The following is a 27,971-nucleotide window of genomic DNA, read 5'->3' on the forward strand; positions in this document are numbered from 1 at the left end:
GACTATGGGTCACAAGAGAAAGAGAGAGAGAGAGAGAGAGAGAGAGAGAGAGAGAGAGAGAGAGAGAAGAGAGAGAGAGAAGGAGAGAGAGAGGGAGAGAGGGAGAGAGAGAGAGAGGGAGAGAGGGAGAGGGAGAGAGAGAGAGAGGGAGAGAGGGAGAGAGCATGTGTGCTTCTTGTTCCCCTGGGATTATATCAGCTTGGGCCAGGTGCCTTCTCAAACAAATCAACTTCCCAAACTTTCACGGGCTTTTGGATGGGTTTATTCCCCCTACTTAGACTGACAGGCCTCTATAATCCAGCACATCCCCCCCCACCCCATGCCCCCCAACAATCCAGTACTGGAGGGGGGGACAGAGGAGTGTTAATCCCCTCGGTGGAGCACAATGCTGTGGTCCCCTGGAGTGTGAAGCTGTAGCTTCCTGGTGAAGCAAACAGGCTTATGTTCCCCAGTTTATTAAGCTCAATGTCTAGTTGCCTTTGCTCCCCTTTTCTGACTGAGTAAGAAAAGTAATGCAGAGACGTCACCAACAGACACTGACACTGGGGACACTGACTCTCCAACAGACGAGCCAACTCCCACCCAGTCACCCCAGGAGTCTGCAAGCCCCAGTCATCGCACGTTTTCAAAGGAAAGTCTCCACAGCGAAAAAGAGCTCCAGCAGACCAACACCGGAACCGAGGAAAAAAACAAATGCAGGGAACAAAGAATAATTTGACTCACTCTGAGAGAGATAAAAAAATACCGCAACCATGACATAAGATCAGGAGGCTGTAAGAAATTGGAGAGCTCTTATAAATTATGATTGCTAAAATGAAAAAAAAATACTACAAAGGACAGCTGGATTTAGAATTGAGGAAATCTCTCAGAGAGCAGAACAAATAAAATTTAAGAGATGGAATAGAAAGAAGATCCATCAAGCCAAGAAGCCCACAGCCAACCAATAGGATTTCCAGAAAGCAAAAGTCAGATATAGAAGAAATTATCAAGAAGACTGAACAATAAGATTCCCAGAAAAAAAGAACACAAGTTTCTAGATTGAAGGGGTCTACTGGACCGCAGCACAATGAATTAAAAAAACCTCACCAAGAGTCACTATTGCAAACTCTCAAAAGACCTGGGAAAAGATCCTAAAGGCCGAGAGCAACAGCAGATCCCATTCAAAGGACCGAGAATCAAATGGCCCTGGGCTTCCCAACAGCAATGCTGAAAGCCTGTAAGAATTTCCCTGTCTCTCCACACCACCCACTCATCACCTCACATGCTCCCTCTGCATTTTTCCTGACTCTGGTTATGGCCTTAACTAGTAGCTTCCACTCCAGGCTCTGTGCTTCAGAAATCACACGTCTTCTGGTTTGTGTCCAGCACTCGGAGAACACCCCAAGGCACACAGCTCACTGGTTCCCCACCCCCCTTCTTCACTGCATTGCATTTTGACCGGTAGCTCAGAGCCTCCCACCCTCTGAACATGTTTAGAATCTCTGCACCTCCTCCCTTTCGTCAGGGGAGATGCATATCCTCAGCCTTTCACAGTGGGAGCCCTCGAACATTTCTTGGTACTTTTATTTTAAAAAATTCTTGCGGCTCGTTCTTGCTGAGTTGGTATTTTCATTTCTAGAAGAAATTTGCGTCATCTCTAAATGTGAAAGTATACCATGCATTCTTTTCTTCATACCATTTGTAAAGTCAGATTCCATTGTCTACTTTCATGTGATTCTTCTTTTTATATGTTTCATACGCAGGCTATGTTTAACCTTATTTCTTTCTTAAAAAATTTAAAAGATTTTATTTATTGATTTTTTGGAGATAGGGAAGGGAGGGAGGGAGGAAGAGAGGGACAGAAACATCGATGCACAAGACATACATGGATCGGCTGCCTCTCGTGCGCCCCCAGCTGGGGGCCTGGCCCGCAACCCAGGCATGTGCCCTGACTGGGAATTGAACTGGCAACTTTTGGTTTGCATGCTGGCATGCAATCCACGGAGCCACACTAGCCAGGGCTTATGGCCTATTTCTGATCGATAACAAAAAATGTGTCCTGACCGACCTGGGGTGTTTGGCGTTGACTCTTGTCTGAATAAATATGTGTTGGTGTCTTTTGAAATATGTTTTATATTGCTCAAACAATGTTAGCTGGCAAGTCAAGAAAGACTGCCTCTTTTGAAAAATCTTAATTTTTTAAATGTGTTAATTTCTGTAACAAGCCCATCCTTTATTATAAGTCCTTCCCCACATGGGTGTGAGACTCACCAAGGCCCCACGTCAGGGCCCCAGACCCTCCACACCCCACTACCCCCTCCCACTGCACAGGGGCCTCCGCTCAGCCTGCATTTGTAGTTCCAGCTTACATATTGTGACAAATGACTTCCTAATTTTATCATTGAGCTCCTTCAAAATCTGAGACAAGTATCATCCTGACTAAATGATAATATAAGGACATCGGGTTTCACATATCAGGCAAGTCCAGTTAATGCCAACGCCCTAGGAACATTTCTACGAATCAGTCATCCATTGTCTGTAAATGATAAGATTCACTGCGGTTCAGCTGGAATGTGTTCTGAAGATCCGGAGCTTGGGTCAAATCCACCAAACTCCTCCTCGGGCACGCAGCCATCGGAACCAGGCAGCCTTCCAGAGTCAAGCCTGGACAGCCCAATCTGCCACCCAGGCACCCGCACCATGCCCCTGTGGGCCTCTCCCATCCTGCCTTTGCCTCCATCTCTGCGTTGTTCCCTACCCAGACCGTGGTCATCCCCGCATCTTCGTACCTCAGCAGAGTGCACACCAACTTGCAATATGGATCAGGCCACCCTGTGCGTGTCCTGTTTGCCCAGACAGGTGGAAGCTACTAAAGGGTGGGCCATGTCTCCCACCTCTTTGAAGCCCCATCACTCAATAACTATTTCCAAAAAGTAGCAAAAAGTCAAAACGTTTACAGTACCCAATGTATTTGCCCACAGACTTGCCTTTGCTACAAAAGAGTATCTAGCTTACCTCGTCTGAGTTACGTAATAACACACTCATTAGCAAGTGTGAGCAACGCCTCACTAAGATCCTCGGGAAAGAATTGGGAAATCCATGGTTGGAAGGAATTTTAGGGCAGCTGCTTTTGCACTTCTTCCCTCGAAATCCTGGGATAAATAGATGTATTTTTTGTCCTCCTACTTTTATTTTTCAGCCTAAGAGGTTGAGGAAAGGTGGAGACCCACAGAAGGAAGAGTGAGAAGGCCCGTAACTGAGAGCACAAGATAAACAGGCCCTTTGCCTTCCATTTGCTAACGAAGAGAGTCCTCCATTCACTGATGGCAAAGTCACATGAGCAGCTGTAGGCTTTGCCATGGACAAAAACCACAAAAAACCAGGCTAAAAATTCCCCAAACTGGCAATTTAGCAGCAATCCAATGTGGAGGATACTTTCTCACTTAGCTGGGAAAACTCAGGGAGGAACGGGGCATGGAACCCCGAGAGCCTGCTGGGGACATGCCAGAGGAGATGAGGCAGCAGATGAAGTGAGGTTTGTCAGCCACCCCACTGGTTTCAGGGGCACGTTGTGCTCACTGCTGCCTCTGGGAAGTGAGTCACCCTTGCAGAACCTGTCATAGCTCAAGTTCAGTCAGCCTCCCGGGAGAAAGCGTCACTCTGTCCTCCCACAAAACCTGGGCCACCTGAGGCATCAGGTGGAGGGGGAGCCATGGATGCCACAAGTGAGGAGAGAGCCTGGGTTGGCATGGGGGGGGGAGGTTAAGAGACACCCAGGGGAGAGGGAAGGGAAGCCTGCTGAATGGCTCAGGGTGCTCTGGTTCCAGGGAAAGGAATGGTCGTTGAAGTCCGAACCTCAGACACCCATGTATGACAGGCCAGGGACCACCTTCTGCTGCTACTCCTCACTGCCAGGCTCCTCGTCGCTGTCCTCCCCCAGTGGAAATGCCCTTGTGGACTTCTGGGCCGCGTGCATCCGGGTCTCCATGGGGCAGTCCTGGCCCAGGATTGCCTGCAGCGAGAGGCAGGGAGGGAAATCGCTGCCCATCTTCCTCAGTCTCTGCACCTTCCCAGCTAGCTCACCCAAGGCCAGTGCTGCTGAGGAAAGACTCCAGGAACAAGCATAGGGCCCTGTTTATGCTTCATGAAGTGCACAGGCCTAGTCAAGACAAACATCTGATATCCTGCAATTGAACCCTAACAGCCGTAGCTCAGGCTACAGCTGAAGTTGGCACCACCCCCATCAGACCTTCCTTTCTTCTATAATTCCTTTGAGCAGCAGCTACACCTCTCCCTAACCCTCCCACCCCCTCAGCGGGCTGGTGTTGCAATCGAGGAAAGTATCTAGTTAACTAAAATCACAGGATATGGTTCCCTCCCCTGTGGTTTGGTATTTTAAGAGGTGATTTGATAAGGAGCATGGTAGACACGAATGAATGAATGAATGAATGAGCGAACCCAGTGGAATTCTATCCATTTTAGGGAGATAATTTGGTAATGCACACTTTGCTGTAACTGCAGTCTTTAATGGTCCCTGCTTCCGACTCTTAAAAACTTCCCATTTTCTTTGTTTACTTAGGACCCTGCTTCACTGCCTGCTGTGAGAGAGGAAGTAGTTATGTAAAGAAGGGAAAATAAGGAAATCCACAAAGGAAAGATAAAGATGAAAAAGGGATCAGAAACCCTGGCAGCGCAGAGAGACATTGAAGAGGGAAGAAGTAAGAGCACAGGATGAAAAGGAATGAGAGAGACACGGAAAGAAACAAGACTTTTTTTTAGCAGTAGCAGGGCCCTTACCAGCTTCTCCTCGTGGCCTGGGGGGCTCCTCAGCAAGCAGCAGAGAGGGGCGTAGGCGATGTTGACGACTCCGATGAGGACCATGAGCCAGGGGAAGCCCACTGCATGCACAATGGCACCGCCCGTGGATGGGCCTGTGAGGAAGAAGTCCAAGTCGCCAGTGTTTCTGAGGCTTGATCACATGGCAGGTGACCCAGAGGACGTCCCAGGGTCAGACAGCTCCAGGAGCCTGCGCGGATCAGCCCCCCAGCTCCACTTCCAGCTGGTTTTCAGTGGAAAAGGGAGACTGGGACACCAGGTCCTGGGTGCTCCTCTCTCATTCTCCCTGCCCGCCCCCCACCAACATACCTATAGCAAAGCCCATGCAAAAAGCCACATCGGCAATGGCGTAGACATTCCCGTACACGGAGGTGTGGCGCAGGTCCACCAGGTGTCCCATGATGGGCATCATAGAGGAATCCACCATGCCTGTGGCCAGAGCAAATGGGACACCTCTGTCAGCAACATCCCCGGGCCCCCCTCTGCCTGGGTACCCTCTGTCCCCCTTTAGTCTACTTCTTTAGCCTGTGATCCCCCCACTCAACACGACACCCACTCCAGGTAGGAATATGAGCTCATCTCTCCACACCACTGCTGGCTGCCCCCCGATCTGCCTGCCTTTCCACAGACCAACATCCAGGGCCTTCTTATGTCCTTGAAGGGCACTTCTTACCTATGGCAAAGCCAAGCCCTGCATTGGGAGCAATGAGGCCAAAAATATTCCGAGCCAGAGGGACCTGCAGTAGGAAAGGAGGGAGAGTTCATCAGGAGCCCAGCTAGGCCGTGCAGGCGCAGCTCAGCAGCAAAGCGTGTTCACCTGGAATGCATTCCCAAGTGCTCTGCGCCCCAGGCACTACCTGCTTGGATCCTCGCACCTCCTTAGGAAGAGCTCTACCTCCACTTTAGAGATAGGAAAACTAGATTGGTGCCGTTCAGTCAAATACCCTGCCCAAAGTTACAGAGCTAGTAAGTGGCAAGGTCAAGTTTGCACCTCAGGTTTGACTGCGTTATATCATAACAACGGTCCTCCTCTGTTGCTTGGGCCCTCCCTCCCTGTACTGCACCCCTCCCCCCAGACCCACACTTCTGTCCTCCTTCTTCATTGAATGGAGTTTCTCTCATTTCTATTAGCAGCAGCATCCAAAGGTCTAGGCTAAGGCTTAGCTTGGTAGCCACTGGAGCAAAAAAAGAGAAAAGATACCAACAACCAATTATCCATAAGCTAGAGGGCGGGTGGCCTGTTTGCTGCCACATCAGCGCGCCTGTGAAGCTCGTTCTCTCGCCCTCCCTTCCTGGGCATCTGTCACCCAACCTGCCACCCCAACACACTTACCCCTCAGAGGTTTAATGTACCGTTTGGATTTTAGTGGCTGATACTAATTTTGGGAAAGATCCCTCAGCAGGTGTTTACATTTTATTGACAGTATTGGCTACGTGCCCCTGGGACCTACTCTGTGCCAGACACTGCTGTGGCCTGCAGGCTCCCTTGGCCGCCCTGTGAGTGTGCTTCCATCCCCATCACGGAGAGGAGAAAACGAAGGCTTAGAGAGCATGACGGGGGCTCTTGAAAATGGAAAAGCCCTTCTTTCCTTCTTCTTCTACCTAAGAGTCAGGTGCCGGGGGCTGAGGCACAGATGGTTCACCCAGTGCCTTATGGGGCTCTGTCAGGGTGGGGTGGACAAATGAAGTCTGACATGCACCATCCGGCTGGCCCACACGTAGACACCCATATGCACTGCTCCCTATGCCCATGTGCAGAGCCCGGGCCTGCCTCCAGCCCTCCCACTGCCCCTCCCTCTCCTCCCCCACCTCTCCCCGGCGGGATGCCTGGTGGCAGCTCTCCTGGCTGCTAATTCCCACTGATGCAGAGACGTCTCTCTGACAGTCCTCGCCAAGTCAACCCTCTGCTCATTCTGAAGCACAGTGATGTTTAAATGTCTGGGTCTCCCTCTCTCTTCTCAACTAGACTTTACTATACTTACACAAAGCAAGCTGGTACCTACGACCACCATGCCAATCAGGGAGCAAAGCCACCTGGGAAAAAGAGCTGTCATTAAATGGCGCCAAGGGGAGAGATCCCTTCCACCCGCCACCCTGTCACCCCTGCACTGGCTAGTCCTACCACCCCTAATTCCAGGGACCCCCGTGGGAGGTCGGAAGATGAACACGTCTCTGTGTGGTCAGGTTGCACCCAGGCGAGCCCCTTCCCTGTCCTTTCCTTCCCCATCTCTTGCCTGGCTCCACGCCTCTTCCCCCAGCAGAAGCAGAGGGGGCCCGATGGGAACTATTCTTCCCTCCCTTGGAAGAGGAGCCAGTTGACTGAGAAGAACAGGCCCCTTGGGAGTAACCCTCAAATTTAATCCATGCTGTCTCCCTGTTCAGACAGCCTCTCCCCTATTCCTATATTATTTGCTCTTCAAGACCCATCTCAGAAACCACAGAAAAGTAATACCAAACTTCTTTTCTTCTCTGATTGCCTAGAGCAGCATTTGTTCTTTTTAATCTTTATTTTTAAAGCCTTTACGCTGTGCTACGCAGATGAAGTCAGAGCTGTTCTCACTGTCGTGGAGGAAGAGGATCCAGACTCATACCTCTTAGCCCCCAGCCCTCGGGGGCCTGGGGCACCTCCCCGAAGCACGGTTGGGCAGCCACTGCCCCACAGCATGGCTGTTTCTCAGGCCTGTTCTCTGAGGGGTTATTTGATCTCTTCAACGGGACAACAAGCATCTGGAAAGCGAAGGCTGTCCCTCAGATATTCACTGCTGCTTCTACAGCAACCAGCGCAGGGCCGACTGTCCTTTCTCCTTCCGGCCCTCGCCACCTGCCCGCCCCATCCTCCCAGGGGCAGTTTTTATGTGTGTACTTGTCCTAAACTTGCCACCTCAGAGAAGCTGCTCATCATCCCAGGTGCAGGGACAACCTCAAAGGGCTGTCCTGTTTTATATTCCTCTAGCTCGTCCCAGATCCCCAGTCTACGTACCGACCCATCTTGTTGGCCAACACCCCAAAGAGGTTGGTGCCGATGAGGTAGGACACACTGGCAGGCAGGAAAGCTAGACCTGTAGAAAGACACAGGTCCGCACCTCAGGACACGCCTTGTTTGCTCTAAAACACCTTCATCCTACAAGACGGTGAAGTGACCTTCCAGGATCGCAAAGTGGTTTATGTTGTGGGTTGGGGACCCCCGTGCAAACCCAGACTGGATGACAGAGGACCCCATACCTCTGCGTTCCTCAGGAGCAGGGCCTTTTAGCTTCAATACATGTGAGGTACTTCTAGCTCCCTGCTTGGACTTCTGGGTGAATAGCCCCAGTGAGCCATTCTCATGTGTGAAGTGCCCGTGGCCGTTGGTATAAGAACATGCACACTAGAGAAGGACATATGTCCTTCCTGGGAAAGACAGTTCCTGCCTTGCTATTTTCCCCTGTCTTTCTGTCGCTTAGGTCCTGGTGTTCGGTAAGTTAGTAAGCCTTTCTGAGCTTTGGGCTCTCATCTGGGAAAAGCGAAGCTATTGTTATGTGACAGCAGCTTACACTGAGGAGCACCTTGGGTAACAGATGTAAAAGATTTTGTAAACTGAAGCCACGGTCACACTGTGCTCTGACGGTAGAGTCAGGTACTGCGGAGCCGGACTGCGGAGCCCACAGCTCTGGATTCACTCCGCGGCTTGGCCAGTTGTTAGCTCTGTGGCCTCGGGCAATTTACTTACCTTGTCTGAGTCTCAGGCATCTGTTCATTCATGCGGTGCTTTTAATGAGCTTTTGTTATATGCTAAGTAATCTAAGGGCTAGGGATAGAGTGATGGATAAGAGAGGAAATCCTAGTCTTGGGCAGGAGGGAGACAGATAATAAATAGGCAAACAAATACATGAAAAAGATAATTTTGAAAAATGATGACTTTTGTGAAGAAAATGTAATGCGACGTTATGGCAGAATGACGGGAAATGGGGCTAACTTAGACTTGGGTGGGCAGGGAAGGTTTCTTTGAGAAGCTGACATTTAAGCTGAAACCAAAATAACCAAAAGAGAATTTTCAAGCAGAAAAGCAACACAAAACAAAAACAAACACTGCCCCCCCCCAATGCCACTTCACGCAAACACTTACAGAAGAAACCACTCAGTCTGTTCTAGCAGGAAGGAGGTCCACGTGGCTGAGGCGCACTGAGCGAGGGGAGAGTGATAGGCAGGGTGCACCTGGAACCCGGAATTTATGTGAAGTGGAATGGGAAGTTTTGGAGAGGGATGACCAACTCCGACTTGCTGTCTAAGGTCCCTGGTTGTGGTTAGAAGGGTGGCTCCTCAGGACAAGAGTGGAAGCCAAAAGACTACCTGCAGGACCCAGGAGAAGCGGGACAGCACCTCAGCCTGGGAGTCACTGCAGAGAGGAGGGGATCCAGGGGGAGGTATTTTGCAGGCGGAGTCAGTGGAATTCCTGGTTGGATTGGCTACAGGCACAGCAGGGGTGGGGGAAAGAGAGAAATCAAGGAAGACTCTCAGGTTTTTGTCTTTACCAACTGGGTGGCTGGAGACTGGAGGTGAAGGAGGCTTGGAGTGCTCAGAAAATGTTCGGAAGGCCTATTAGACGTCCAGCTGGAGACATGGGGCAGTTGGGCACCCAAGTCTAGAGCTCTGAACAAAGGTCCCAAACACAGACGCACGTGTCCGACTGACTGGTTCGTGCATCGGTTCTACAGCCAGGGGGGTGGCTGGGCTCACCTACAAAAGGTCGGGTGGGAAAGAGTAGAGACCCACGGTCTGTGACTCTGAGGACCCCTACCTTTAAAAGTTAGCAGAGAAGGAGGAAGTAGAAAAGGAGGAAAGGAGTAGCCAATGGAGGGGTGAAGGTGGTGGAACCCAGGAGACAAGGGACAAAAAGGAGTTTGGCCTTTGCAGGGAGCTGAGGTGCGGCAGCGATAAGGCAGAGGCGGTGGTGCGGACACAGGAGCAGCGAAGTGAGCGTGCTCTGCGCAGGAAACACGCGAGCTCCCCCCTCGTTTCTCCTATTTTCTGCACAACCAGGAGCTGGGAAGCCGAAGGGATGAGGTTGTCTAAGAGGTCTGGACAGAGAAGAGTAAAAGCCATTTTGGAAAATGGGATGGAGAAGATAGCTAGGGGACTTACAGAAAGATTGTTGGACAGAGTAAGAACCTACCTTAGTCAACTCTAATTAGAACTAAAATTTAAAAGAAGATTATAGTGGAGCTGAGAAAAGGAACCTATTTCAGATCTGTGGCCATAAATCTAAGGTGAGACCAACAGCGTGGCCGTGTGTTTTTCTGCAGTCCAGTCTCAGTGCTTGTGTGAAGGCAAAGCACTGGTAACCAGACAGGCTTGACCGTCAAGGCTTTGCCAGGTGATGGCCCCAGGGGAAGAGCGGGCAAAGGAACACCAATGCTTTGGAAGGAGTGGCATTGATGGTGGACTTGGGTCCATCTGGATGTAATCCAAGCTAAGACAAAAGTGGAGACACGAGCAGTGATAAAAACAGAATTGAGGCCAATGGCAATCCCAAGGTTGTCAACCTTTGTTGATGTGGGGGGATTAGAACGCCTGAGCAGAATATACGTAAGGTGATAACGGGGCTGCTTGGAAGGGTGACTTTAGAGGGGATACCATTAATGATGTCAAGGTCAAGGTTCTATAAAGGTTTGATTGGTGAAGGGGAGAGGAGGAAAGGATCATTGCAGAAGAGTAGGTTAAGGAATAGGCCAAGAGGTTAGAGGGTTAACTACCTGGATATTGATGTCCCCCCAAACGGGGACAGAATAGAGGCAGAAAAGATTGACAGCTTTTATGATGGAGGTGTGGTGACTGAGGGGTGGGTGCTATAATTTAACAAGATCTTCAAAGGATTTGGGGTCTTTGAAGGAGAATGAAGAAGAAATGATTCAGAAGCAGCAAAGGAGGAACATGGCTGCAGGAAACGGGGTTCTCAGGAAACACCCGGGTGTCAGTCAGCACCAGGCGATGAAGGACGCATATGGAGCCCAGGCTGAGGACCTTGCCTTGACAGGGAGTTCCCTCTGCAGGATGGGGATAATGACAATTCCCACGAGACAGGCTGGCCGTGGGGCTTAAATGACATCGTGCACAACAACCATTTTGCACAGCTCCTGGCCCAGATTAAGTCCCTGCCGAGCACTGGCCTTACTTAGTGTCATCTGATGAGAATCGGGGTCAGGACTTGGACCCAGGCCTTCCCACTCCAGCGCCAGGTGTTCCCACCACCCACACCCCCAGTGCGAGGCCAGATGGCTCCGGCGCAGGGACTGTGTGGCATCGGCGATGTGAGTTTCCATAGGCCTCACCAGCCTCTCTGCCTCTCTGTGCTGACGGGAAGCAGTGTCGCCTCGTAGTGACTATTGTGACGATCACAATGAAGCCCAAAGTCAACAGTTCCCCGGTTACCAGCTGATGGCTTGTTTGCTTTTAATATTCTCTCCTGTGGGTGGAAGTGCAGTACACCTTAGTGGGTTTGTCTAGTCGACCTGTGCGGCGTGGCCATCTGTCTCAAACTGTGCCTATTTGTTTATGTTTAATTGCTTTGAAAACATTTGAAGTTTTAACTACCCAACTGTGTACCTGATTATCTGGAAACAAGTTCCTCTGGGAAGCTACTGGCCACCTAGATGGTCGTCTCAGTGTCATTTTAAAGGATGACATTGAGGTGAAACTTCTGAGTGAGATTTCCCCCCATCACAGCGGCTTGTCCTCCTGGACCTGGGGACAGCTTGCATTTCAGCAGCACATTGTACAGAAGACGTGTTCCTGGCTGTGCGTCCACAGACACACGTGTGGTGTTCCCAGCACAGCTTCAAGGGGTGGGGACGTTGCTAGCTGTGATTGTCAAAGTGACTTAAACAAAAACAATTATAAAATAGTAATGATTTTAATTTACTCAGTATATTCCATGCATGGTGCTAATCCTTTTAGAATTCATATAACAATTTAATCTGGAAATCAACTCTGAAAAGCAGCTCCAATTTTACAAATGAAAAAAGTGGAATTCACAAGAGGTTAGAAAACTTATCCAAGGTCACAGCCAGTAAGTGGCCACTGAGAGTCACACCCAGGTGGGCCCGTCTCCGGCCTGAGCTCTGCCCGCCCTCGGCGACATGAGCAGCGGGCACATGGGACATTTGCGTGCTCAGTGACAGATGAGCACCCCTCTCAGAGGCCTCATCTCCCTCCTCCATAAATGTAGTGTTCTGCATTTAGGGCAATATGTTTCAAAGTGGGGTCACTGAGGCCGTCTCAGCGTCACCTGGAAACTTGGAATGCAAACTTGTTTCACTGAATTGCCGGGTGGGGCCCTGATACCGGTGTTTTAACCACTTTCCAGGCAATTCGGTGCAGACGGGTGTAAAGAATGGAGGAAGACAGACCCTCCTTGAGCTCTGATGTTCCTGCAAAGGGGACTGCGTGAAGTCACCCTGTGAGCTTCCTCAGGTGTCTCACCTGCCGCTCGGCCTCTCCCAGGAAGAAGCACGGTGCTGCCTAATAGAAACTACTGGGGCGATTACAATGATGCCCAGAGGCAACAATTCACCAGCTACTGGAGGATGGCTGTTTTGCTTTTTACAGTCCCTCCTTTGGGTGAAGAAGGCTGGGGAAGGACCATCTTGAGCTGTGGGTCCCACCTGCATGGCTGGAGCCTCGGGGCAGGGGATGCTGGCTGGCGCCAAGCACCAACTAACTCGATTAGTTGTCATGGTCAGAAGCAGCTGCCACCCAGAACAATTCAATTTGGGGCTGGGCGCCTTGCTTAGAACTGTCCCCTACAAAATTAGATTTAGTGCTTTTATTGTATGCTGAGCCACATCAGGTCCTTATCAGCTTCCCCTCTGGCCCCATAAGCCTCCCCTCCCTGCAGTGATGGAGCACTTTGCACGTAGCCTTCTCTGTCCCTGTCCTCAGGCTTCCTGAAAAGGAGCAGAGGAGGCTGGAGGCCTCTCCCCTGGGCCCAGAGCTCTCGCCTGGGATGCAGAGCCAAGCGCCTCCCCTGGGTGAGGGCTGCAGAACAGCAGGCTCCAGAAGCTCTTCTCTTAGAGGTGAAAAGATAGCAAAAAAAAAAAAAAAAATCTGAGATTTTACTGTCCATCTCAGATTACTTTGTATTTGTATGTGGAATCTAATGGACTAACTGAACCAACAAGCAAAACACAGGCAGACTCACAGAGCAGGCTGACAGCTTGGGAAGTGGGAGTAGGGGTGGGTGGAGGAACGGAGCAAAAAGGAAAGAAAGAGAAAGAACTCATGGCACAGACAACAGTGTGGTGATGTGGAGGGAGCTGGGTGACTGTTGGGGGGTAAATGGTAATGGAAAAGCTACAATGAAAATAATGTAAAAAAGTAATCCAGGGGAAGGGGAGCTGAAGAGAGAAAATGTGGATGGTGATGGTGGTGCATGTTCATGGTCTACAGGGGCAAGACTGCCAGTTATTCCTCCAATGACCCTTTGAGCTGCACAGGATCCCGAAGCCTACCTGAGAGATGGGCAAAGGGGTGCTCGGAAAGTCTCTGTGATCGGCACAGCTGCATAGCCAATCAATAGAAATGAGAACTTGCGTCCTTTGACTAGAAGTCCTTAGGAGTTTAGCCACACAGGAAATTGCTGCTCTCTAGCCCTGTCAATACCGCACCCCCCCCCCCCGCCCCGCCCCTTCCTTCTTGGGCTGCTTCTTGGAGGGACTACCCACCCAGTCAGGCTTGATTCACAGTTGTGAATGGGCAGTGATTCTATGAAAGGAGCACACTGTCCCTCTGGGACCATGGAGGCCTGGGCTTAGTGATGCTCCTGGATTACCTGAGAAAGGGCCAATGGCATGCCCCTCTGCTCAAGCCTGAACTGGGGACCAAGGTCACTTACCCAGCTGCCACTCAGGGGAACACATGGTCTGCATCATCCAAATGGGCAGTGTGGGCTCCAGCATGGCCACTCCCATGTTGGCAAAGCAGAGGGAGCCTGGGGGGACAGTGCCATGAGCCACCACGGCTGCCCTGAAGCCCGGACTCTCCCGGCCCACAGGGGGTGTCGTCAGCTTACCTGCAGCCACCAGGATATAAGGGTCTTTGAGGAGTGTAAGGAGCGGAGTCCCTTTGGCACTCTGAGGACATGGACAACAAAAACTTTCATCTGTATAGTATATAAATCTCCCCCATTTTCACAGAATCTGAGAAAGTACGGACGTGGAGTCAGCACCGACTCCACAGGGTCAGGGGGTCAGTGCCCCTCGGCTGCCCCAACTTCTGACGTCAATCACAAGTAGTAGGTTCCCAGGCTACCCCCACTTCGGTCTGACTTGGCTACAGATTCAAGGTAGTTAGAACAAACTTTCCTATATTTTTTGCATTTTTTATCCTTCTTTCTTCATGGTTTGATATGAACTTCCCAGAGCCATCGTTGGCTTGGGGGCAGGCAAATACCAGCTCCAACATTTAACTGTAAGGATGCTCTTGGGGGGAGGCTGCCTGGGTGACCACTAAGGTCTTCTCAGCGCTGGATTGTTGTCACTACAGATACTCAGGTCCCAAAGTCATTGTCTCCTTTGTATGGAAAACGATACAATAATTAACACCTGATAATACAAGAATAAAGTGTTTTGCATTCTCACAACTATAAACCTATTTTTGCCCCACCCCACATGTTAAATATCTATTGAACTCATGACTGTATATGTGTATACATAAACTTAGCACACAAGTATATACATACATACATACATTTATATATATAGACGTATGCCTGTAGTTATGCACTGCTTCCCAGTGGGGATACACCTGAGAAATGTGCTTAGGCGATCTTGTCTTTGTGCGAACGTCGTAGCATGCGCTTACACAAACCTCGATGTTACAGCCTGCTTACACTCAGGGTGCACGGTGCGGCCTATCGCTCCTGCGCTACACCATGTACAGTGTGTTACTGTACAAACAACATGAGATTAAATCAAACACAAGGGAAAATCATGCAAACACGAGACACAGTAACTACAAGACGTACGGCGCCGCTGCTGGTGTCACACAGCAAACTGCTGCACAACAAGCTCTTTCTTCATAAATAGAAAGAGTACATTCTGAAATAATCATAGGCCTTGGCTGGTGTGGCTCAGTGGATTGAGCACCGGCCTGTGAACCAAAGGATCGCTGGTTCGATTCCCAGTCAGGGCACATGCCTGGGTTGCAGGCCAGGTCCCCAGTAGGGGGCGCACGAGAGGCAACCACACATTGATGTTTCTCTCCCCCTCTTTCTCCCTCCCTTCTCTTCTCTCTAAAAATAAATAAGTAAAATCTTAAAAAAATAATGATAAAAAGTAAAGTACAGAAACCAGTAACATAGTCGTTTATTATCATAATTGTATGTGCTATACTTTTCTACAGCTGGCAGCCCAGTAGGTTTGTTTACACCACAATCAGGAGTGACACATGGCGCCATGACTGGCTGTGATGCCAGAGCAGCTATGATGTTACTAGAAGGTGGAATTGTTTTAGCTCTGTTATAATCTCACGGCACCACCACTGAATACGCGGTCTGTTGTTGACCGAACATTGCTGCGTGGTGCGTGACTGCGTGTGCTTGTGTATATCACATAAGGTTCCCTGAGTCTTCGTAAGGCCTTCTTCCCCTTTGTGCAACATCTGGCCAGACTCCTGCGCCGTCCGCCACACCACCCTAACTATGACTCCGTCTGGGAATCCAAGTTCAGTTCTCACTTCCCCTGACTCCATCCCTTCACCTTTCTTAGATTTTGGCAGGAGTGATCTAGGGACGTCTGGGTCAGTGCCCTTAGCCATTTTATGTATCCCTTGGAATTAGAGCTTGGTGTGTACTCACCTCAGGAGAGAACTTGGAAGGCTGTAAAATACAAAGCTGGAGTGCTAAGGGGGAAAGAGGGAGAGAGACACACAGTTTAGCCACTGAGTGTCAGAAGCTCAAATGACGGCCAACCTGCTATCACCAAACCACACGCAGATCTGACTCCCTAAGTTCCCCCTCCCTAACTAGGATGGGGCAGTCCTCGACCCACTCCAACATGTCAAGACTGACACTACAGCATAATGCATCCCCCACCTGGCCTGGGCTGTCACCTGTCTGGTGGCCTCTTATGGTGACTTACCTCCATCCAGTAGTGCCAGGAAGGCCAGGATGAGGAAGGGTGCAGACTTCCCGACAAACTCATACATCACACTTCCGAAGGGCGCTCCCACTGGAAAGGCAAAGCAGATGCAGAACCCAGAGGTGAGGGCCAGGCCCAGGCAGCGTGGCATGGCCGCATGGACCCCGTGATGTTCACTGAAGGCCTAGGGGCCGAGCTCCACACGATGTTCTGGGGATTCAGAGCTGGAGAAGACCTGGCTCCAAGGTCTCCCCGTGCTAGTGGAGGAAATGAGTGTGGTGGGGTGGGGGTGGGTGTAAATAATTAGAACGTGGTAAAGGGTGAAGTTCAATAGTAAAGGTTCCACCTATAAAGGGCTGCGTAAGCACAGCGGAGTGAGCTCAGGAGGCCATCGGGCTTTGTCAGGTGGACAATACTGGTGGGGAAGAACCATGTGCAAAGAATGCACAGGTGTCAGAAAAGAGAGTGTGGTTGGAAAAGCAATAGAAGAAAGTCAGTTCTTCTGGAATGGTATTTGGGAGGGAAAGAGCAGAGGTGGGGAAGGTTGAGGCCACATAGTTAAGGGCCCCATAGATCCAGATACAGCATCTACTCAGCCTTGAAGGCTAGGGAGGAACACCAGTGCTTTTTGGGGGAGAACTCCCACCAACTCTGGGCGTAGGGAGCTTCCTCAGGAGCAGCTGGGAGGCAGGCAGGAGGCTGGTGCCACATTTCAGCTGAGATGGGATGAGGAGCTGGGAGCTGGCCTTGAGGAAGTGGCTGTAGAGGACACAGCGGGGTTGTTCATTAGGGAGGGAGAGGAGATAGAGGATATAGGGGTGTACCAGTCTCAGCTCGGGCATCTGGGTAGGTGGGGGCTAACAAAGAGCAGGGGTTTTGTTCCATCTCTCCCCTGTGGTTGTAGAGGGTGGGGTGTGGGCCAGTCAAGAGGCTTCTGGTGTTTTCCCCCCAATTTGCTTGCAAGCTCCTATGGGGCAGGAACCACATCTAGGGCTTCTTACATTCATCTCCTCTGCACTAACATTGTGCGTGGCATGTAATAAGTGCTCCATAAAGTATGCGACTTGTTGCACTAGTCAATTAAATCATACGAGGGACGAACCTCAAAGAAAGGACAGCTTCATGGTTTGAAGCTTGGGATTCAAGCCCCGAAAACCTGTGTCTGTACCCTGGCTCTGGCACTTCCTGGCTTGTGACCTTGGATGGCTATTAACCTTTCCTATTCTCATCTCTGTGTTGAGGGCAACCACTCCTCCTTCACAGCACCGTGCCGAGGATTGAAGGAGGTTATATCTGTAATGCATGTAGCACAAAGTCTGACAAAGAGCATGTTCTCATGTTGAAAGCCCACTACCTGGGGAAGCAGAGGTGAGGCAGTGGCTGCTAACATGCGGAGATCCACCCCTTGACTAGACTAGGTTTCTGGACCATTCCTTAAGGGCTATTCAGCTTCGTAAGGGGAGTGATTTCATAGTTCCTGGACAAAATTTTGGGAGGATTCAAAACAGAAAGAAGGAAACGAGTGTCTTCCATGACCTTAGAAACACCTGCCTCCTGGAGTCATTGGCAGAGAGTCTGCAGTACCCCACCCTCGCGATCCTGCATCTGGGGCCAGAAGCCACGTACCCAGCACTCCCAGAGCCAGGCCCCCCAGGGCGATTCCCATGGCACGGCCTCTCTCGCAGTCATCAGTGTAGACACTTGCCAGCATCCCGAGACCTGAAGGAGAGAGACAGATGGAGACAGCATCTCCGCTAGAGTTTCAGCTTGAGGGGTTTTGCAAAGCTTAAGCCACAGTATTTTACAAATCCTTCCCCACTGGTCCCCACAAACTCCCACATGGCTCACCCCTTCTGTTCAGAATATTGTTGGAATGTAAATCTCTGAGAAGCGTGACGCAGAACACCATTGTCCCACGACACTGGGTTTCACATCACGTTATCATTTCCTAGCACCTTCCCTGATGGACAGATATGGACTAGGTCAAGGAAGGGAAACCTATGAACCCAGAGCACCGTTCTATTCTACAGGGGCGCCTGAGGATGAGGGCAAAAGCCCTGCGTGTCCAGGAGAGGGAGTGGGCAGGGCGCTCCTGTCCCCGCACTCATGTGCTTCGTGTCGCAGGGTTACATTTGACACCGTATTTGAGAGCACTGTGCAAACTGTGATGCTGTTACTGGTGCTGCTAACATCACTGTTCCTATAAAATGGTGAGAGGGGACAGAGAAAAGAGCATGGAATGGCATTGGTAAAAGCTGGGCCTACGTCACGGTTTTGCCTCGGGCTTGCTCTGAGCTGAGCCAGCTGCCTCTCAGCACCATTAGAGGAAATGATGTCAGGCTGAGGGATTTCCAGGCACTGCCGGCAACTCTACAGTCATCTTGCTTTTGAATCACAATTTCTGCCTTCTAGGGTACTTTCTTTAATTTTTCACATAAATCTCAAAGTAGGGTCTGAAGGTATTCAGAGATGGTAAAAGAGGTGGTGCGTGTGTGTGCACGTGAGCGTGTGTGTGTGTGTGTGTGTGATGTCAGTGTTACCTGCAACAGATGAAAATGAAGATCCGATGCCTTGAAGGGTTCGAGCCACAAAGAGCAGGGCGTAGGTAGCAGAAAAAGCAAACACTGGGCAAAGAGAACGGGAGAACGCTCCAGTTAGCAAGCTGCCTTGGTTCCCTGGCCCCCGGGGAAACCTGCCCTCGACATTACCATTGTGAGCCATTGTGCCTGTGTTGAAATAAAGCCTGCTCACTGCTCCTTGTTTTTGGAGTCATCTTTCTAGTCTCCCACCTCTGAATCAGGACTGCATTTTAACCGGTATGAAGACTGAGAAACCGCAGAAGCACAAATGGATTCACCGCCCCGTGGATGGAAGGTTGGATTTCCACCTTTCATGCCCAAAGCCAATATCCAACATCTGTCCATTGAAATCAGGGCTGTCTAAGAAGTCCAAGGCCCTGGACTGGGATCTTCTCCTTAGACCCTACTTCTGGATCCTCCACACGCAAGACCCAGACTTGACCTTTGCCACTGTTGGGCCTCAGTGGGTCACCCAAAGGTGGGGATAAGAAGCTATGTGTACTTGAGGGACCACAGGCATCGGGTAGACAGTAAAGTAATATCTGGCTATCCAATCAGATCTTTCCCTTTCCCTTATACTGAAGATCTTTTAGCCAAATCAAATCAGGGAGTATTTACTAAGCAATACTGAACATGCAGCTGTGCTAGACTCTTAGCAGATGCGAGGTAAAGAGACGTCCAGTTCACGCCCTTGAAGAGGTTCGGTCTACTGGAGACTGACACACACAAAACTGAGAACCAAACAGAAATGTTACCAAACACTAAATTACAGGGTGTTGGTGCTGAGGTTGGTAAGTGCAGACACGTCTCGCCTCTAGTTCAAAGGCAATGCCCACAAAAGACAGAAGACTCCCTCCCAAAGTGTCTGCATCAGCGGAACTGAAATGCCTTTGCCCACTCATCACAGATGTACTCGCTCGTCTGACGCCTTATAATCTCCCACTCCTTCCCGACGTGATCACACCGTCTCCCAAACATGCACATGCTTGGTCTTTCCGCGCCTGGCCGCCAGCGCCCGCTCCCAGGCATTCAGATTTCCAATCTGCTCAAGGTCAGCTCTTCCTATATCGTCTACTAATTCATCTCGGTTTGCCCCATTTGCCCAGGGTTTTCTTGGCTTTAAAACCAAAAGTTTCATGTCCTGGGAGGCCCCTCAACTTCAGGTGAAGTAGGATGATGGTTGGTCATCCTACTTAGGACGACCAAAGCAATTTCTTTTTTACTTTGCATCCCTAACACAGGCTACCATTTAGCTCCTAATTATATTGAGTATGGTTCCCAGCTGGGGGCCCTTAGGGGTGGCAATGGGCAGCAGCAACCTCCTTTCAGTATTTCAAAAACCCTAACAGAATTCTACATAGGAGGCACTAAACACCAAACATTCGCTAGGATTAGGCCAGCTCAAGTACGGTGACACTGGTGACGGCATGGAAACAATAACTGCTGTGGAATATAATATATACAATGTGGTAGACAAGAAACGCTTTCAGGCCAGGACTTTGCACTAAAGACTAAGGGATCCTGGCGGGGAGGGGGGTGGCTGGAGGTGGAAGAGGGTGTGGGGGCGGATAAATAGTAATGGAAAAATACAATAAAAATAATGTAAAAAGTTAAAAATATAAAGACTATGGGATCCTTTAGCCTTAACTTATTCTGAGGGCTGTTTGTCAGGCTTCCCAGACATTGAAATAGCAGGTTTTTATGACTTTGATTAAATTTACCTTTAAATCCTAGCTCTGGAAATCATTTCTCTCCCCACCTCTCTCATATATATATATACATATGTATATATATATACATATATATGTATATATGTATATATATATATATGTATACACACAGCAGAAGAGAAGTAACGCCTGCTTGAGTGTGGTTGGTAGGGTAATAATATGGGTGCAATAATTTATAGTTTTATTTTGAACATTTCACCTAAAATGTCATGTGGTGTGCTTGAGTGTGATATTGTTATGTTACATAATGACATGCTTACGATTTTGTAGTAAAAGAGGGGTGTTATCTGTGCTGGGCCCTGTATATATATGTCCCTCAGAGACCCAGCCTTTCCCCTGGACAGTCAGGGACCCCTGAGGCAGCCGGAGACAGCAGTGGGGACCTGACTGATGATCATGGGGTCTGGAGCTCTGCAGGCTAAAGATAACATGTTGACCTAAGTCATGCTTCCGCTTCTGGGACCTAAGCTGGGACGACCCCCTGGCTACTTTCCCATGAGACCAGACCGAGGGATGCTGGAACAGACCTCAGAGCTGTCCTCAAGAGCTGAAGAAATGATTCAGTATCCTTACTCGCCTCTGACCAATCAGCTCCCAGCTGGACCCTGAGCCCCCTAACCCACGGTGTCTTGTGATTTTGCCCTCTGTAATCTGTAACCTACATGCCATCAAAGAGTGTGGGCTTTTGAGCATTAGTGTCCTGTTCTCCTTGGTTACACCATTCATAATAAAATAGCCAATCTTTCTCCCCTGCAGTTCTTGGTGTTTAGGGGTTGGCTCTGCTCCTGCAGGTGGACAAACTCTGCTTGGAAAGAGCATCATAAAGTCCTGGGGAACTGGAAATGTGTCTTTTTTTTTTAAGATTAAAAATTTATTTATTTATTTATTTATTTTTAGAGAGAGGAGAAGGGAGGGAGAGAGAGAAGGAGAGAAACATCAATGTGTGGTTGCCTCTAGCATGTACCCAACTGGGGACCTGGCCTACAACCCAGGCATATACCCTGACTGGGAATTGAACCAGCGACCCTTTGGTTCGCAGGCCATCACTCAGTCTACTGAGTCACACCAGCCAGGGCTGGAAATGTGTCTTTATACTTCACATTCCTTCAGTGACTTTTGCCATCAAAGCATAATATGTATGGCCCATAAAGTTTTGTGGAATAAATTATGTATGTCTCATTTGATGAAACAGCAAATTATTTGTTTTTAATTTACTGTGTAGCATAGACTAAACTTCTAGAAGATCAATAAACACTTCTAACTTGAATTTCCTCATTTACTTTGCTTCAGCTGGAATTGTCTCAAGTAAGCTGCAGTCTGGAGACAGAACTTTATCTGGCTTCTGCACTTCGTAGCCTCCCAGCCCTGAGTGAGACAAACCCTCGTTCAGTGCTGGTTGGTAGGGGCCCATCCCTGTACTGGAAGGAGAAGCAATAAAAAAGCAGAGAAGTACAGAAAGGTGATAAGAAAGGCAGGAGGGCTCAGGAGGCCTGCCGTTCGGGTCAGTGTCAGCAGGGCCATCAGGAGCCACCAGTGGGCCCACAGGCTGCCTCGCCTGCAGTAACCCCCCATTGGTTCCTTCTTCTTGTAATTCTCATGGTCAGTTTCCAGACATTTGTTTTCACTTCCTGTTCTTACTCCACTGCCATTTTATTAGGAATAGCTATTGGAAACTGGATGAACTGTTTGTCTTTCCCTTTCTTGTTTCTTTAGCAAATTTATTTTCCTAAGCTAGAACATTTCCTAACCTTTAACGTTCTTACTTGAAGGCAGTGGACTCTGGGGTATTTCCCAATTGCTCTTGTCCAATTTAGATTCTTTGTTTGTTGCCCTTTACTTTTGCAAATAAAAAATAATATGACATCTTCCCAAAGACTTGAGGTGTGTGCTGAACTCACGCAAGGGATTACTGATGCGCACACACACGCACTGTGGCACACACACGGTAAACCAGCCTTCAAGCTGCCTCAGCTGAAGGAAGTGAGGTATCCGTTCTTCTACAGCAGAATATACAGATTCCGACTAGACCGAGTTGCCATTATTGCTCTAATGCCCATACCAAACGCTGCAAAGCATTTAAATCAGGACCACGGGCCACTTAGCTAGCGTGACGGTGCTCTCTCCACCGCAGTGCATGCGATAAAATCAAAGGTAATCAGTGAAGGGAAGAAAGGAGGAAGCAAATTACTTACTCACTGTGGAGAGAAACATGATAACAAAGCCAGCAAACATGGGAATGTGATATCCAATCCTAAGAGGGAATTTAAAACAAGATGTAGTTCCAATAGGCATCCGTATTCTGGGACTACGTACTTTCATGTAATTGGGAAGAGAAATTCAGTTATTTGAGTACATGGTAAAACATGTCTCTGAATGCAGGTATAGAGAATGGATACGACATCTAAATGTATATAAGTAAATAAGCAAACATGCAGTATTACCCACAGACCAGGGCCTAGGTCTTCTTTTCCAGAAAGGATAGCCTCGTCAGAGTGTATACTCCTCTGAAAAATCAGGATAATCCCAAACACAGCTGCTAAGAAGCCAGTGCTCTGGCTTACGACAGGCCTGCTCCCTCCCCACCGTGTCTGGCTGGGGCTGGGCTCTGGGACACGAAAATCGCCTCAATGGTGTGCTTCCCTTCACTGTTCTCTTCTCGGTACCCACCAGTTCTTAGGTCACTAAGAAAATCTGAAGCCCATGGCCTTTCATCAACATCAGGCTATCCTTTGGGGTAACCAGCTTTTCTAACAGAGGACTGTCCTGGGGTACAGACAAGAGAGTTTCCCCTTTCTCCCTTCTAACCCCCTTTAGGACACCCTAGCCCATTCTCTTACTCTGGAGCCACTGAGCACCCATGGAGATACCTGTTGGTGAGAGGCCCCACGAATGGGTTGACCAGAAGCTGCATCAGAGCCTTCGAAGCAAACAGAACCCCGACTCGTATGTTCTCTTCCTCCAAGAACTCTGTGTCTTGCAGGCAGTCGTTTTTATGGGTTGAGGTGGCTCCAGTGACTGGAGGCGGGGTGGTGCCAGAAGTGCCATTTGTCCATGCTGTGCCCCTGGGAGCACTTTTGTCAACAGCCACAGTGCTGTTGTCAAAGAAGGAGAAGATTTCGGAAAAGGTGGGGGAAGTGAGGGCATGCCGGGAAGTTGAGGCAGGGGCGGGGTGCAGAGAAGTGTTGACTTCTTTGAATTCTGTGGCATATAGGAAGGTGGGCACAATGGGCACTGAAAGTCAAGAAAGACAAGGGGTCAGGGCTAAGCACACATCGTCTTCTTAATACTAGATGGTTCAAGGTCATTGCTACGAAGTTCAGTTTCATGCTCAAGGCAGGTGTCTATGTGACGTGATTTGAAACCCATTATAAGATTGTACCCACCCACATTATACCATTAGCTAAAGTACCTAAATTCCAAGTATCACATAATTGGTCCTCATTATTCATAGATTCCATATTGGCTAATTCACCTACTGGCTCAAGTGTATCTGTTATCACAAAGTCAACACCTGTGGAGCTGGCGTGATTTCTCTTGGACATATGTGCAGAGAGTGGGGAGAGTTTGGAGTTACCCGATGCTCACTTTCCCAGCTGAGGCTGAACAAGGCAGGCTCTGCCTTTTTATTGTGGCCAATGCAGAGGGGGCAGAGCATGGAGGCAGGAGGAGCAGCTGGAGTGGGGCAGGAAGCTCCAGCTCTGGGGCTGCTTGGACAGAGCTCGGATCCCAACTCTGGCACCTGTTAGTGTGGTGGCCTCAGACAAGGCACCTAACTAGGCCTTGTCTGAGACAAGGCTCTGAACCTCGTTTTCTCCTTTGTTAAGAAAATAGAAAAGACTCACAGATACAGAAAACAAACTGATGGTTGCCAGATGGGAGGGGGCTGGTGGGCGGGTGAAACAAGTGAAGGGATTAAGAAGTACACATTGGTTGTTACAGAATAGTCCTGGGGACGTGAAGTCCGGCGTAGGGAATACAGTCAGTAATACTGTAATAACTCTGTATGGTGCCGGGAGCCTAGACTTAGCGGATGATCCGTTTCTAAGTTATATAAATGTCTAATAGCTACACTGCACACATGAAGCTAATATAATATTGAATGTCAACTGCAATTGAAAACTACAAAGAATAAGAAAGTAGAATCTACCAGGATGCGTTGTTCTCAGGATTTAAGAGTGCGGTCTGTGGGCCGTGTGTGGAGGTATTTCTCCCGGGATCAGTGACTCAGCACTGGCCAAGTGCAGGGTTTGCAGCAGCTTCAGAGAGTGTAACTGCCCCGCATAATGAGAATTGACCATATTGGGTTAACTATTTGTCCCAGAAAGCTTCATGTTTAAAAGCACATGTTTTACCCCGGGGGGAGGGGGGCACCGGGCAACACGTTCGCACCCATTTGGATACTACCAAACCAAAGATGGACAGACTACTAACCAAAAAAAGCAGGACTGAGGGAATGGACCACCAGAAAGGTAGGTGTTGGTAAAAAGCTGGATATCCATAAAGCATGTTATTTCGGCAGAGCAGAAGCTGGGGCCGCATAACAGCGACAAGATGCTCACTGTCCCAGCGGCCACAGGAGCCACTAGTGCCTTGGGGGGTAGGGGGGGGTGCGTGGAGGAAGTAATGCCAGTTTTGGCTCCAGTCGGCCTCTTTTTGGGTCAGGTACTCTGAATCTCCTTCTCTTTGAACCTCTGGAGCTTTCAGCAATGGTTGGCAGGCTTCAGACTCCATTTCCTCAGTTTCCCGCCGCTCCCAGCAGCCTCTGTGCGCTTTCAAGCACGAAAGGAAACGCTCGCAAGTGTATTTATTCACTGCTGAAAGCTCGAGGGGCGTGTGTTGCGGGGCCCAGAGCCCATGACCCCCGACACAAAGGCCCCGGACCTACCCACCACGGTGAGCAGCATGTTGTCCAGGAGCAGCGCCACGAACACCACGCCCAGCACCAGCTGCCGGGACTCTCTGCCCTCCCGCAGCAAGCGCGCCGGGGCGTCCCAAACGGCCCGGAGCATGACCAGGGCGCCAGGGGTCTTCTCCTCCGGGTGCTGGGGGGAGGTCCTGTTACACCTGCAGGCCTTCTGCTGTCTTTACAGAGAAGGCGAGAAAGTCTGACCAGAGCGGTGAAACTCACTATTAAAATAAAAAGTACAGAGGAGCAGGTGGTACGGCAGTATGTGAACGGTTGCAGGCCCGTGTCTCTGCTCGCCTCTCACCCAGCTTTCTAACTAACTCTCCCGGTTCCCAGAGGGCCTGCCCGGGAAGCAGCGCGGGGCAGCTTCTCGCACCGGAATTCTGCCTCGCAGGTCGTGCGGATTCTGGAGCCCACCGATCTCCGTGTCTCCAATGTCAGCCACTTGCCTGTCGCCTCCACGGTTACGTCCCATCTGAGGACTCCTTACACCATTATTTACTCATTTTCCCCTCTAAATCTACTTAAAGAAACGGAAAGACTTGTCTTAAAAAAGAACTTCATGTGCCAGGCCATAACCAAGTTAGGGTCTGTGCACGTGTATCACCAAACTATTCCAGGTGCCAGGAGCATGAGCCGTGCTGCCCACCGAGAAGCCCGGCATAGGCCAGCCCCTTCCTCTCACAGACGGGGAATCGGAGGCTCCAGGCTGGGAGGTTTGCCTCAGGTCACACAACTGGCGTCCACCTGGGTGAACTCCCAAGCTTTTAACTTGCAGGATTGCAGCCCGCCACCTCCCCTTGCTCTGCGGCACCGGCAGAAACACTCTCAGCCTTTTGTTTACGCTATCACACCCGCTCAGAACGGTGCGTTACTCTGTGTAAATAAAATATTAACTTTCACCATTAGTTTTCTATTTAGGATTTCATGTCATTAGTCACCATTAAGTCACAGTATTTTGCTAAACTTCAGGTGATAACAGGGTCTGGGAAAATAGGTGCAGAGAACATTTTGAGGGTTGCCAGATTGGGGGGGCTGGGTGAAAAAGGTGGCGGGATTGAGATGTACACATGGGTAGCTACAGAGTCGTCACAGGGATGTAGAGGACAGCACAGGGGACATGGTCAATAATGTTCTAATAACTATGAGTGGTGCCAGGTGGGTATGAGATCCATCGGTGATCATTTGGTAAGTTATATAATGTCTAATCACTGGGGTGTATACCGGAAACTAATATAATAATGTATATCAACTGTAATAGAAAAGATTGATTTAAAAATGAGAAAAATTTTCATTTTCTTTTACATGGCTTCTGTTCCGGTATCGACAATACCAACTGTGTAAACTTTAAAGTGGATTACTGCCGTGAAGAGCATCTGGAAATCACACACCCTCTGACGGGGAGACTCTGCTTCCCAGGATGTACCCGAAGGGAACAGTCAGAAGTGCAGTCCGAGGCTTAGGGTTGAAATTGTGAATTGCAGCGTTATTTATATAAGTGAACCACTTTAATGGTGGAATGTAAACAGCTTTTAAAATCACGTTTTCAGACAATTTCAATGATTTAGAAAATACTTTTAATATGATGTTAATTTTAAAAAAGGACATTAAACTGTATTTGCAGCTTGACCTCAATGACATAAAAATTAATTTGCACCTTTTTAAAAGACTAGAAGGATGCATAACCAAGTGTCAGCTATTATGACCAATACTTAAATTATCTTCTTTTTCCTTTTCTGTAACTTTAAATGTTTTATTATTAACAATTTTCATAATACAAGAAGTAAATAATGCTCAATGTTTATCACTGGGGTTCAGTAGTCAGCCTCACTTGCTGGGCCCCTCTGCTCTGTTCTAAAACAGGGGCTGCAAGGAGAACCTTACCTACGTAACGGTTCTAAGTAACCAAGAGGCCCCCTCCAAACCAAATCCCCAGGTAAGCTTTAGCCAGAAAATGCATGCAGTCATTTAAGATCCTGTATAAATAATGAATTTCTAAATACAAATTTAGACTACATAAAGAAGGAAATAAAGAGACTGAAGGGAAAGCGAAAGAAAACTAAAAGATGTAAAATGCCTTAAAATAGGCACTCAAGGCTAGACCAAAAAATACAACGAACTAACACAACAAACAAACCAAATCAAACCAGGAATTGGCTAACTGATCAGTAGTGAACTTTACTTTAGAATCAGTATTTTGTGCCGAGAGACACACATCACAAGGAAGGACTGAATTTGTCCAGAGAGAGGAACTTCTCACCTTAGAGCCCATCTTGTGAGAGGTACTCCAGGAGACTCGGCCGCTGCTAGCCGTTCAGCAGGGACTCTGTTCTCCGAGCGAGGACGTGCTGGTGGATTTATTGCCACCTGTTATCTGAGGAGGCCGTACGTGCTCTTTGTCCACAAAAATTTAATTGGAACCTCTAACAGGTTCCATTCAGACCCTTAGCTCCCTGCGTCAGAGGCAGGAGAGCAGGACTGGAGAGAATAGAGAGAGGAGAAATTTTCCTAAGCAAAGAAGCACTGGGCGGCACCGCTTTTCATCTGTGCTTATCTACCATCGACCTCTTTAACGCTTGCCTGGATCTGAACACAAGCTGGAGGACAAAATGGAGCCAGATTTCAGTTCCTGTCCGTTGCTACAATACTTAGCAAAGAGGCTCCACATCGCCTGATTGCTTTTTAGAAAGAAACAAATCTTAGAACACCCATAAGACCAAACATATGTGTGTATGTGTGTGTGTGTGTGTATAAAATCTATGAATGTTGTTCTCAAGCCATAAAAATCCAACATCTATGGCCTCCGCAAAGTCACAGGTTGTGCACC

At 49.2% G+C, this 27,971-nt stretch overlaps 1 protein-coding gene across 2 annotated transcripts; it reads right to left on the minus strand.

The window, feature by feature from the left end:
• Positions 1-2,325: 2,325 nt before the first annotated feature.
• On the minus strand, positions 2,326-27,496 carry SLC18A1 (solute carrier family 18 member A1). 2 transcript variants are annotated; one of them, XM_053911040.1, is made up of 16 exons: positions 27,405-27,496; positions 25,124-25,320; positions 23,106-23,469; positions 22,431-22,489; positions 18,470-18,553; positions 17,556-17,648; positions 15,930-16,019; positions 15,647-15,690; positions 13,862-13,922; positions 13,685-13,780; positions 7,796-7,874; positions 6,798-6,849; positions 5,489-5,552; positions 5,125-5,244; positions 4,777-4,910; positions 2,326-3,991 (listed from the first exon to the last, which is right to left on the minus strand). In XM_053911040.1, the coding sequence occupies exons 2-16, from the start codon at positions 25,245-25,247 to the stop codon at positions 3,878-3,880; spliced, it is 1,578 nt and encodes a 525-aa protein (XP_053767015.1). In that variant the 5' UTR covers positions 25,248-25,320; positions 27,405-27,496; the 3' UTR covers positions 2,326-3,877. The 2 variants fall into 2 exon arrangements, with proteins under 2 accessions (XP_053767015.1, XP_024416688.2); XM_024560920.3 differs by having other exon boundaries at positions 25,124-25,365; positions 27,405-27,479.
• Positions 27,497-27,971: the final 475 nt, after the last annotated feature.

The sequence above is a fragment of the Desmodus rotundus genome, chromosome 9 (assembly GCF_022682495.2).
Source record: "Desmodus rotundus isolate HL8 chromosome 9, HLdesRot8A.1, whole genome shotgun sequence".
NCBI classification, from domain to species: Eukaryota; Metazoa; Chordata; class Mammalia; order Chiroptera; family Phyllostomidae; genus Desmodus; species Desmodus rotundus.

Bases quoted from the DNA above. Each gene is read 5' to 3' on its own strand.
- SLC18A1 (XM_053911040.1), bottom strand. From the start codon at position 25,247: ATGCTCCGGGCCGTTTGGGACGCCCCGGCGCGCTTGCTGCGGGAGGGC. The intron at 16,020-17,555 runs GTACGTGGCTTC...TTGCCTTTCCAG, and splicing joins CCTGGCTCTGGGAGTGCTGG to TGGGAGCGCCCTTCGGAAGT. The intron at 7,875-13,684 runs GTAAGTGACCTT...GTCTTTCTACAG, and splicing joins TTCCCCTGAGTGGCAGCTGG to GTCTAGCTTTCCTGCCTGCC.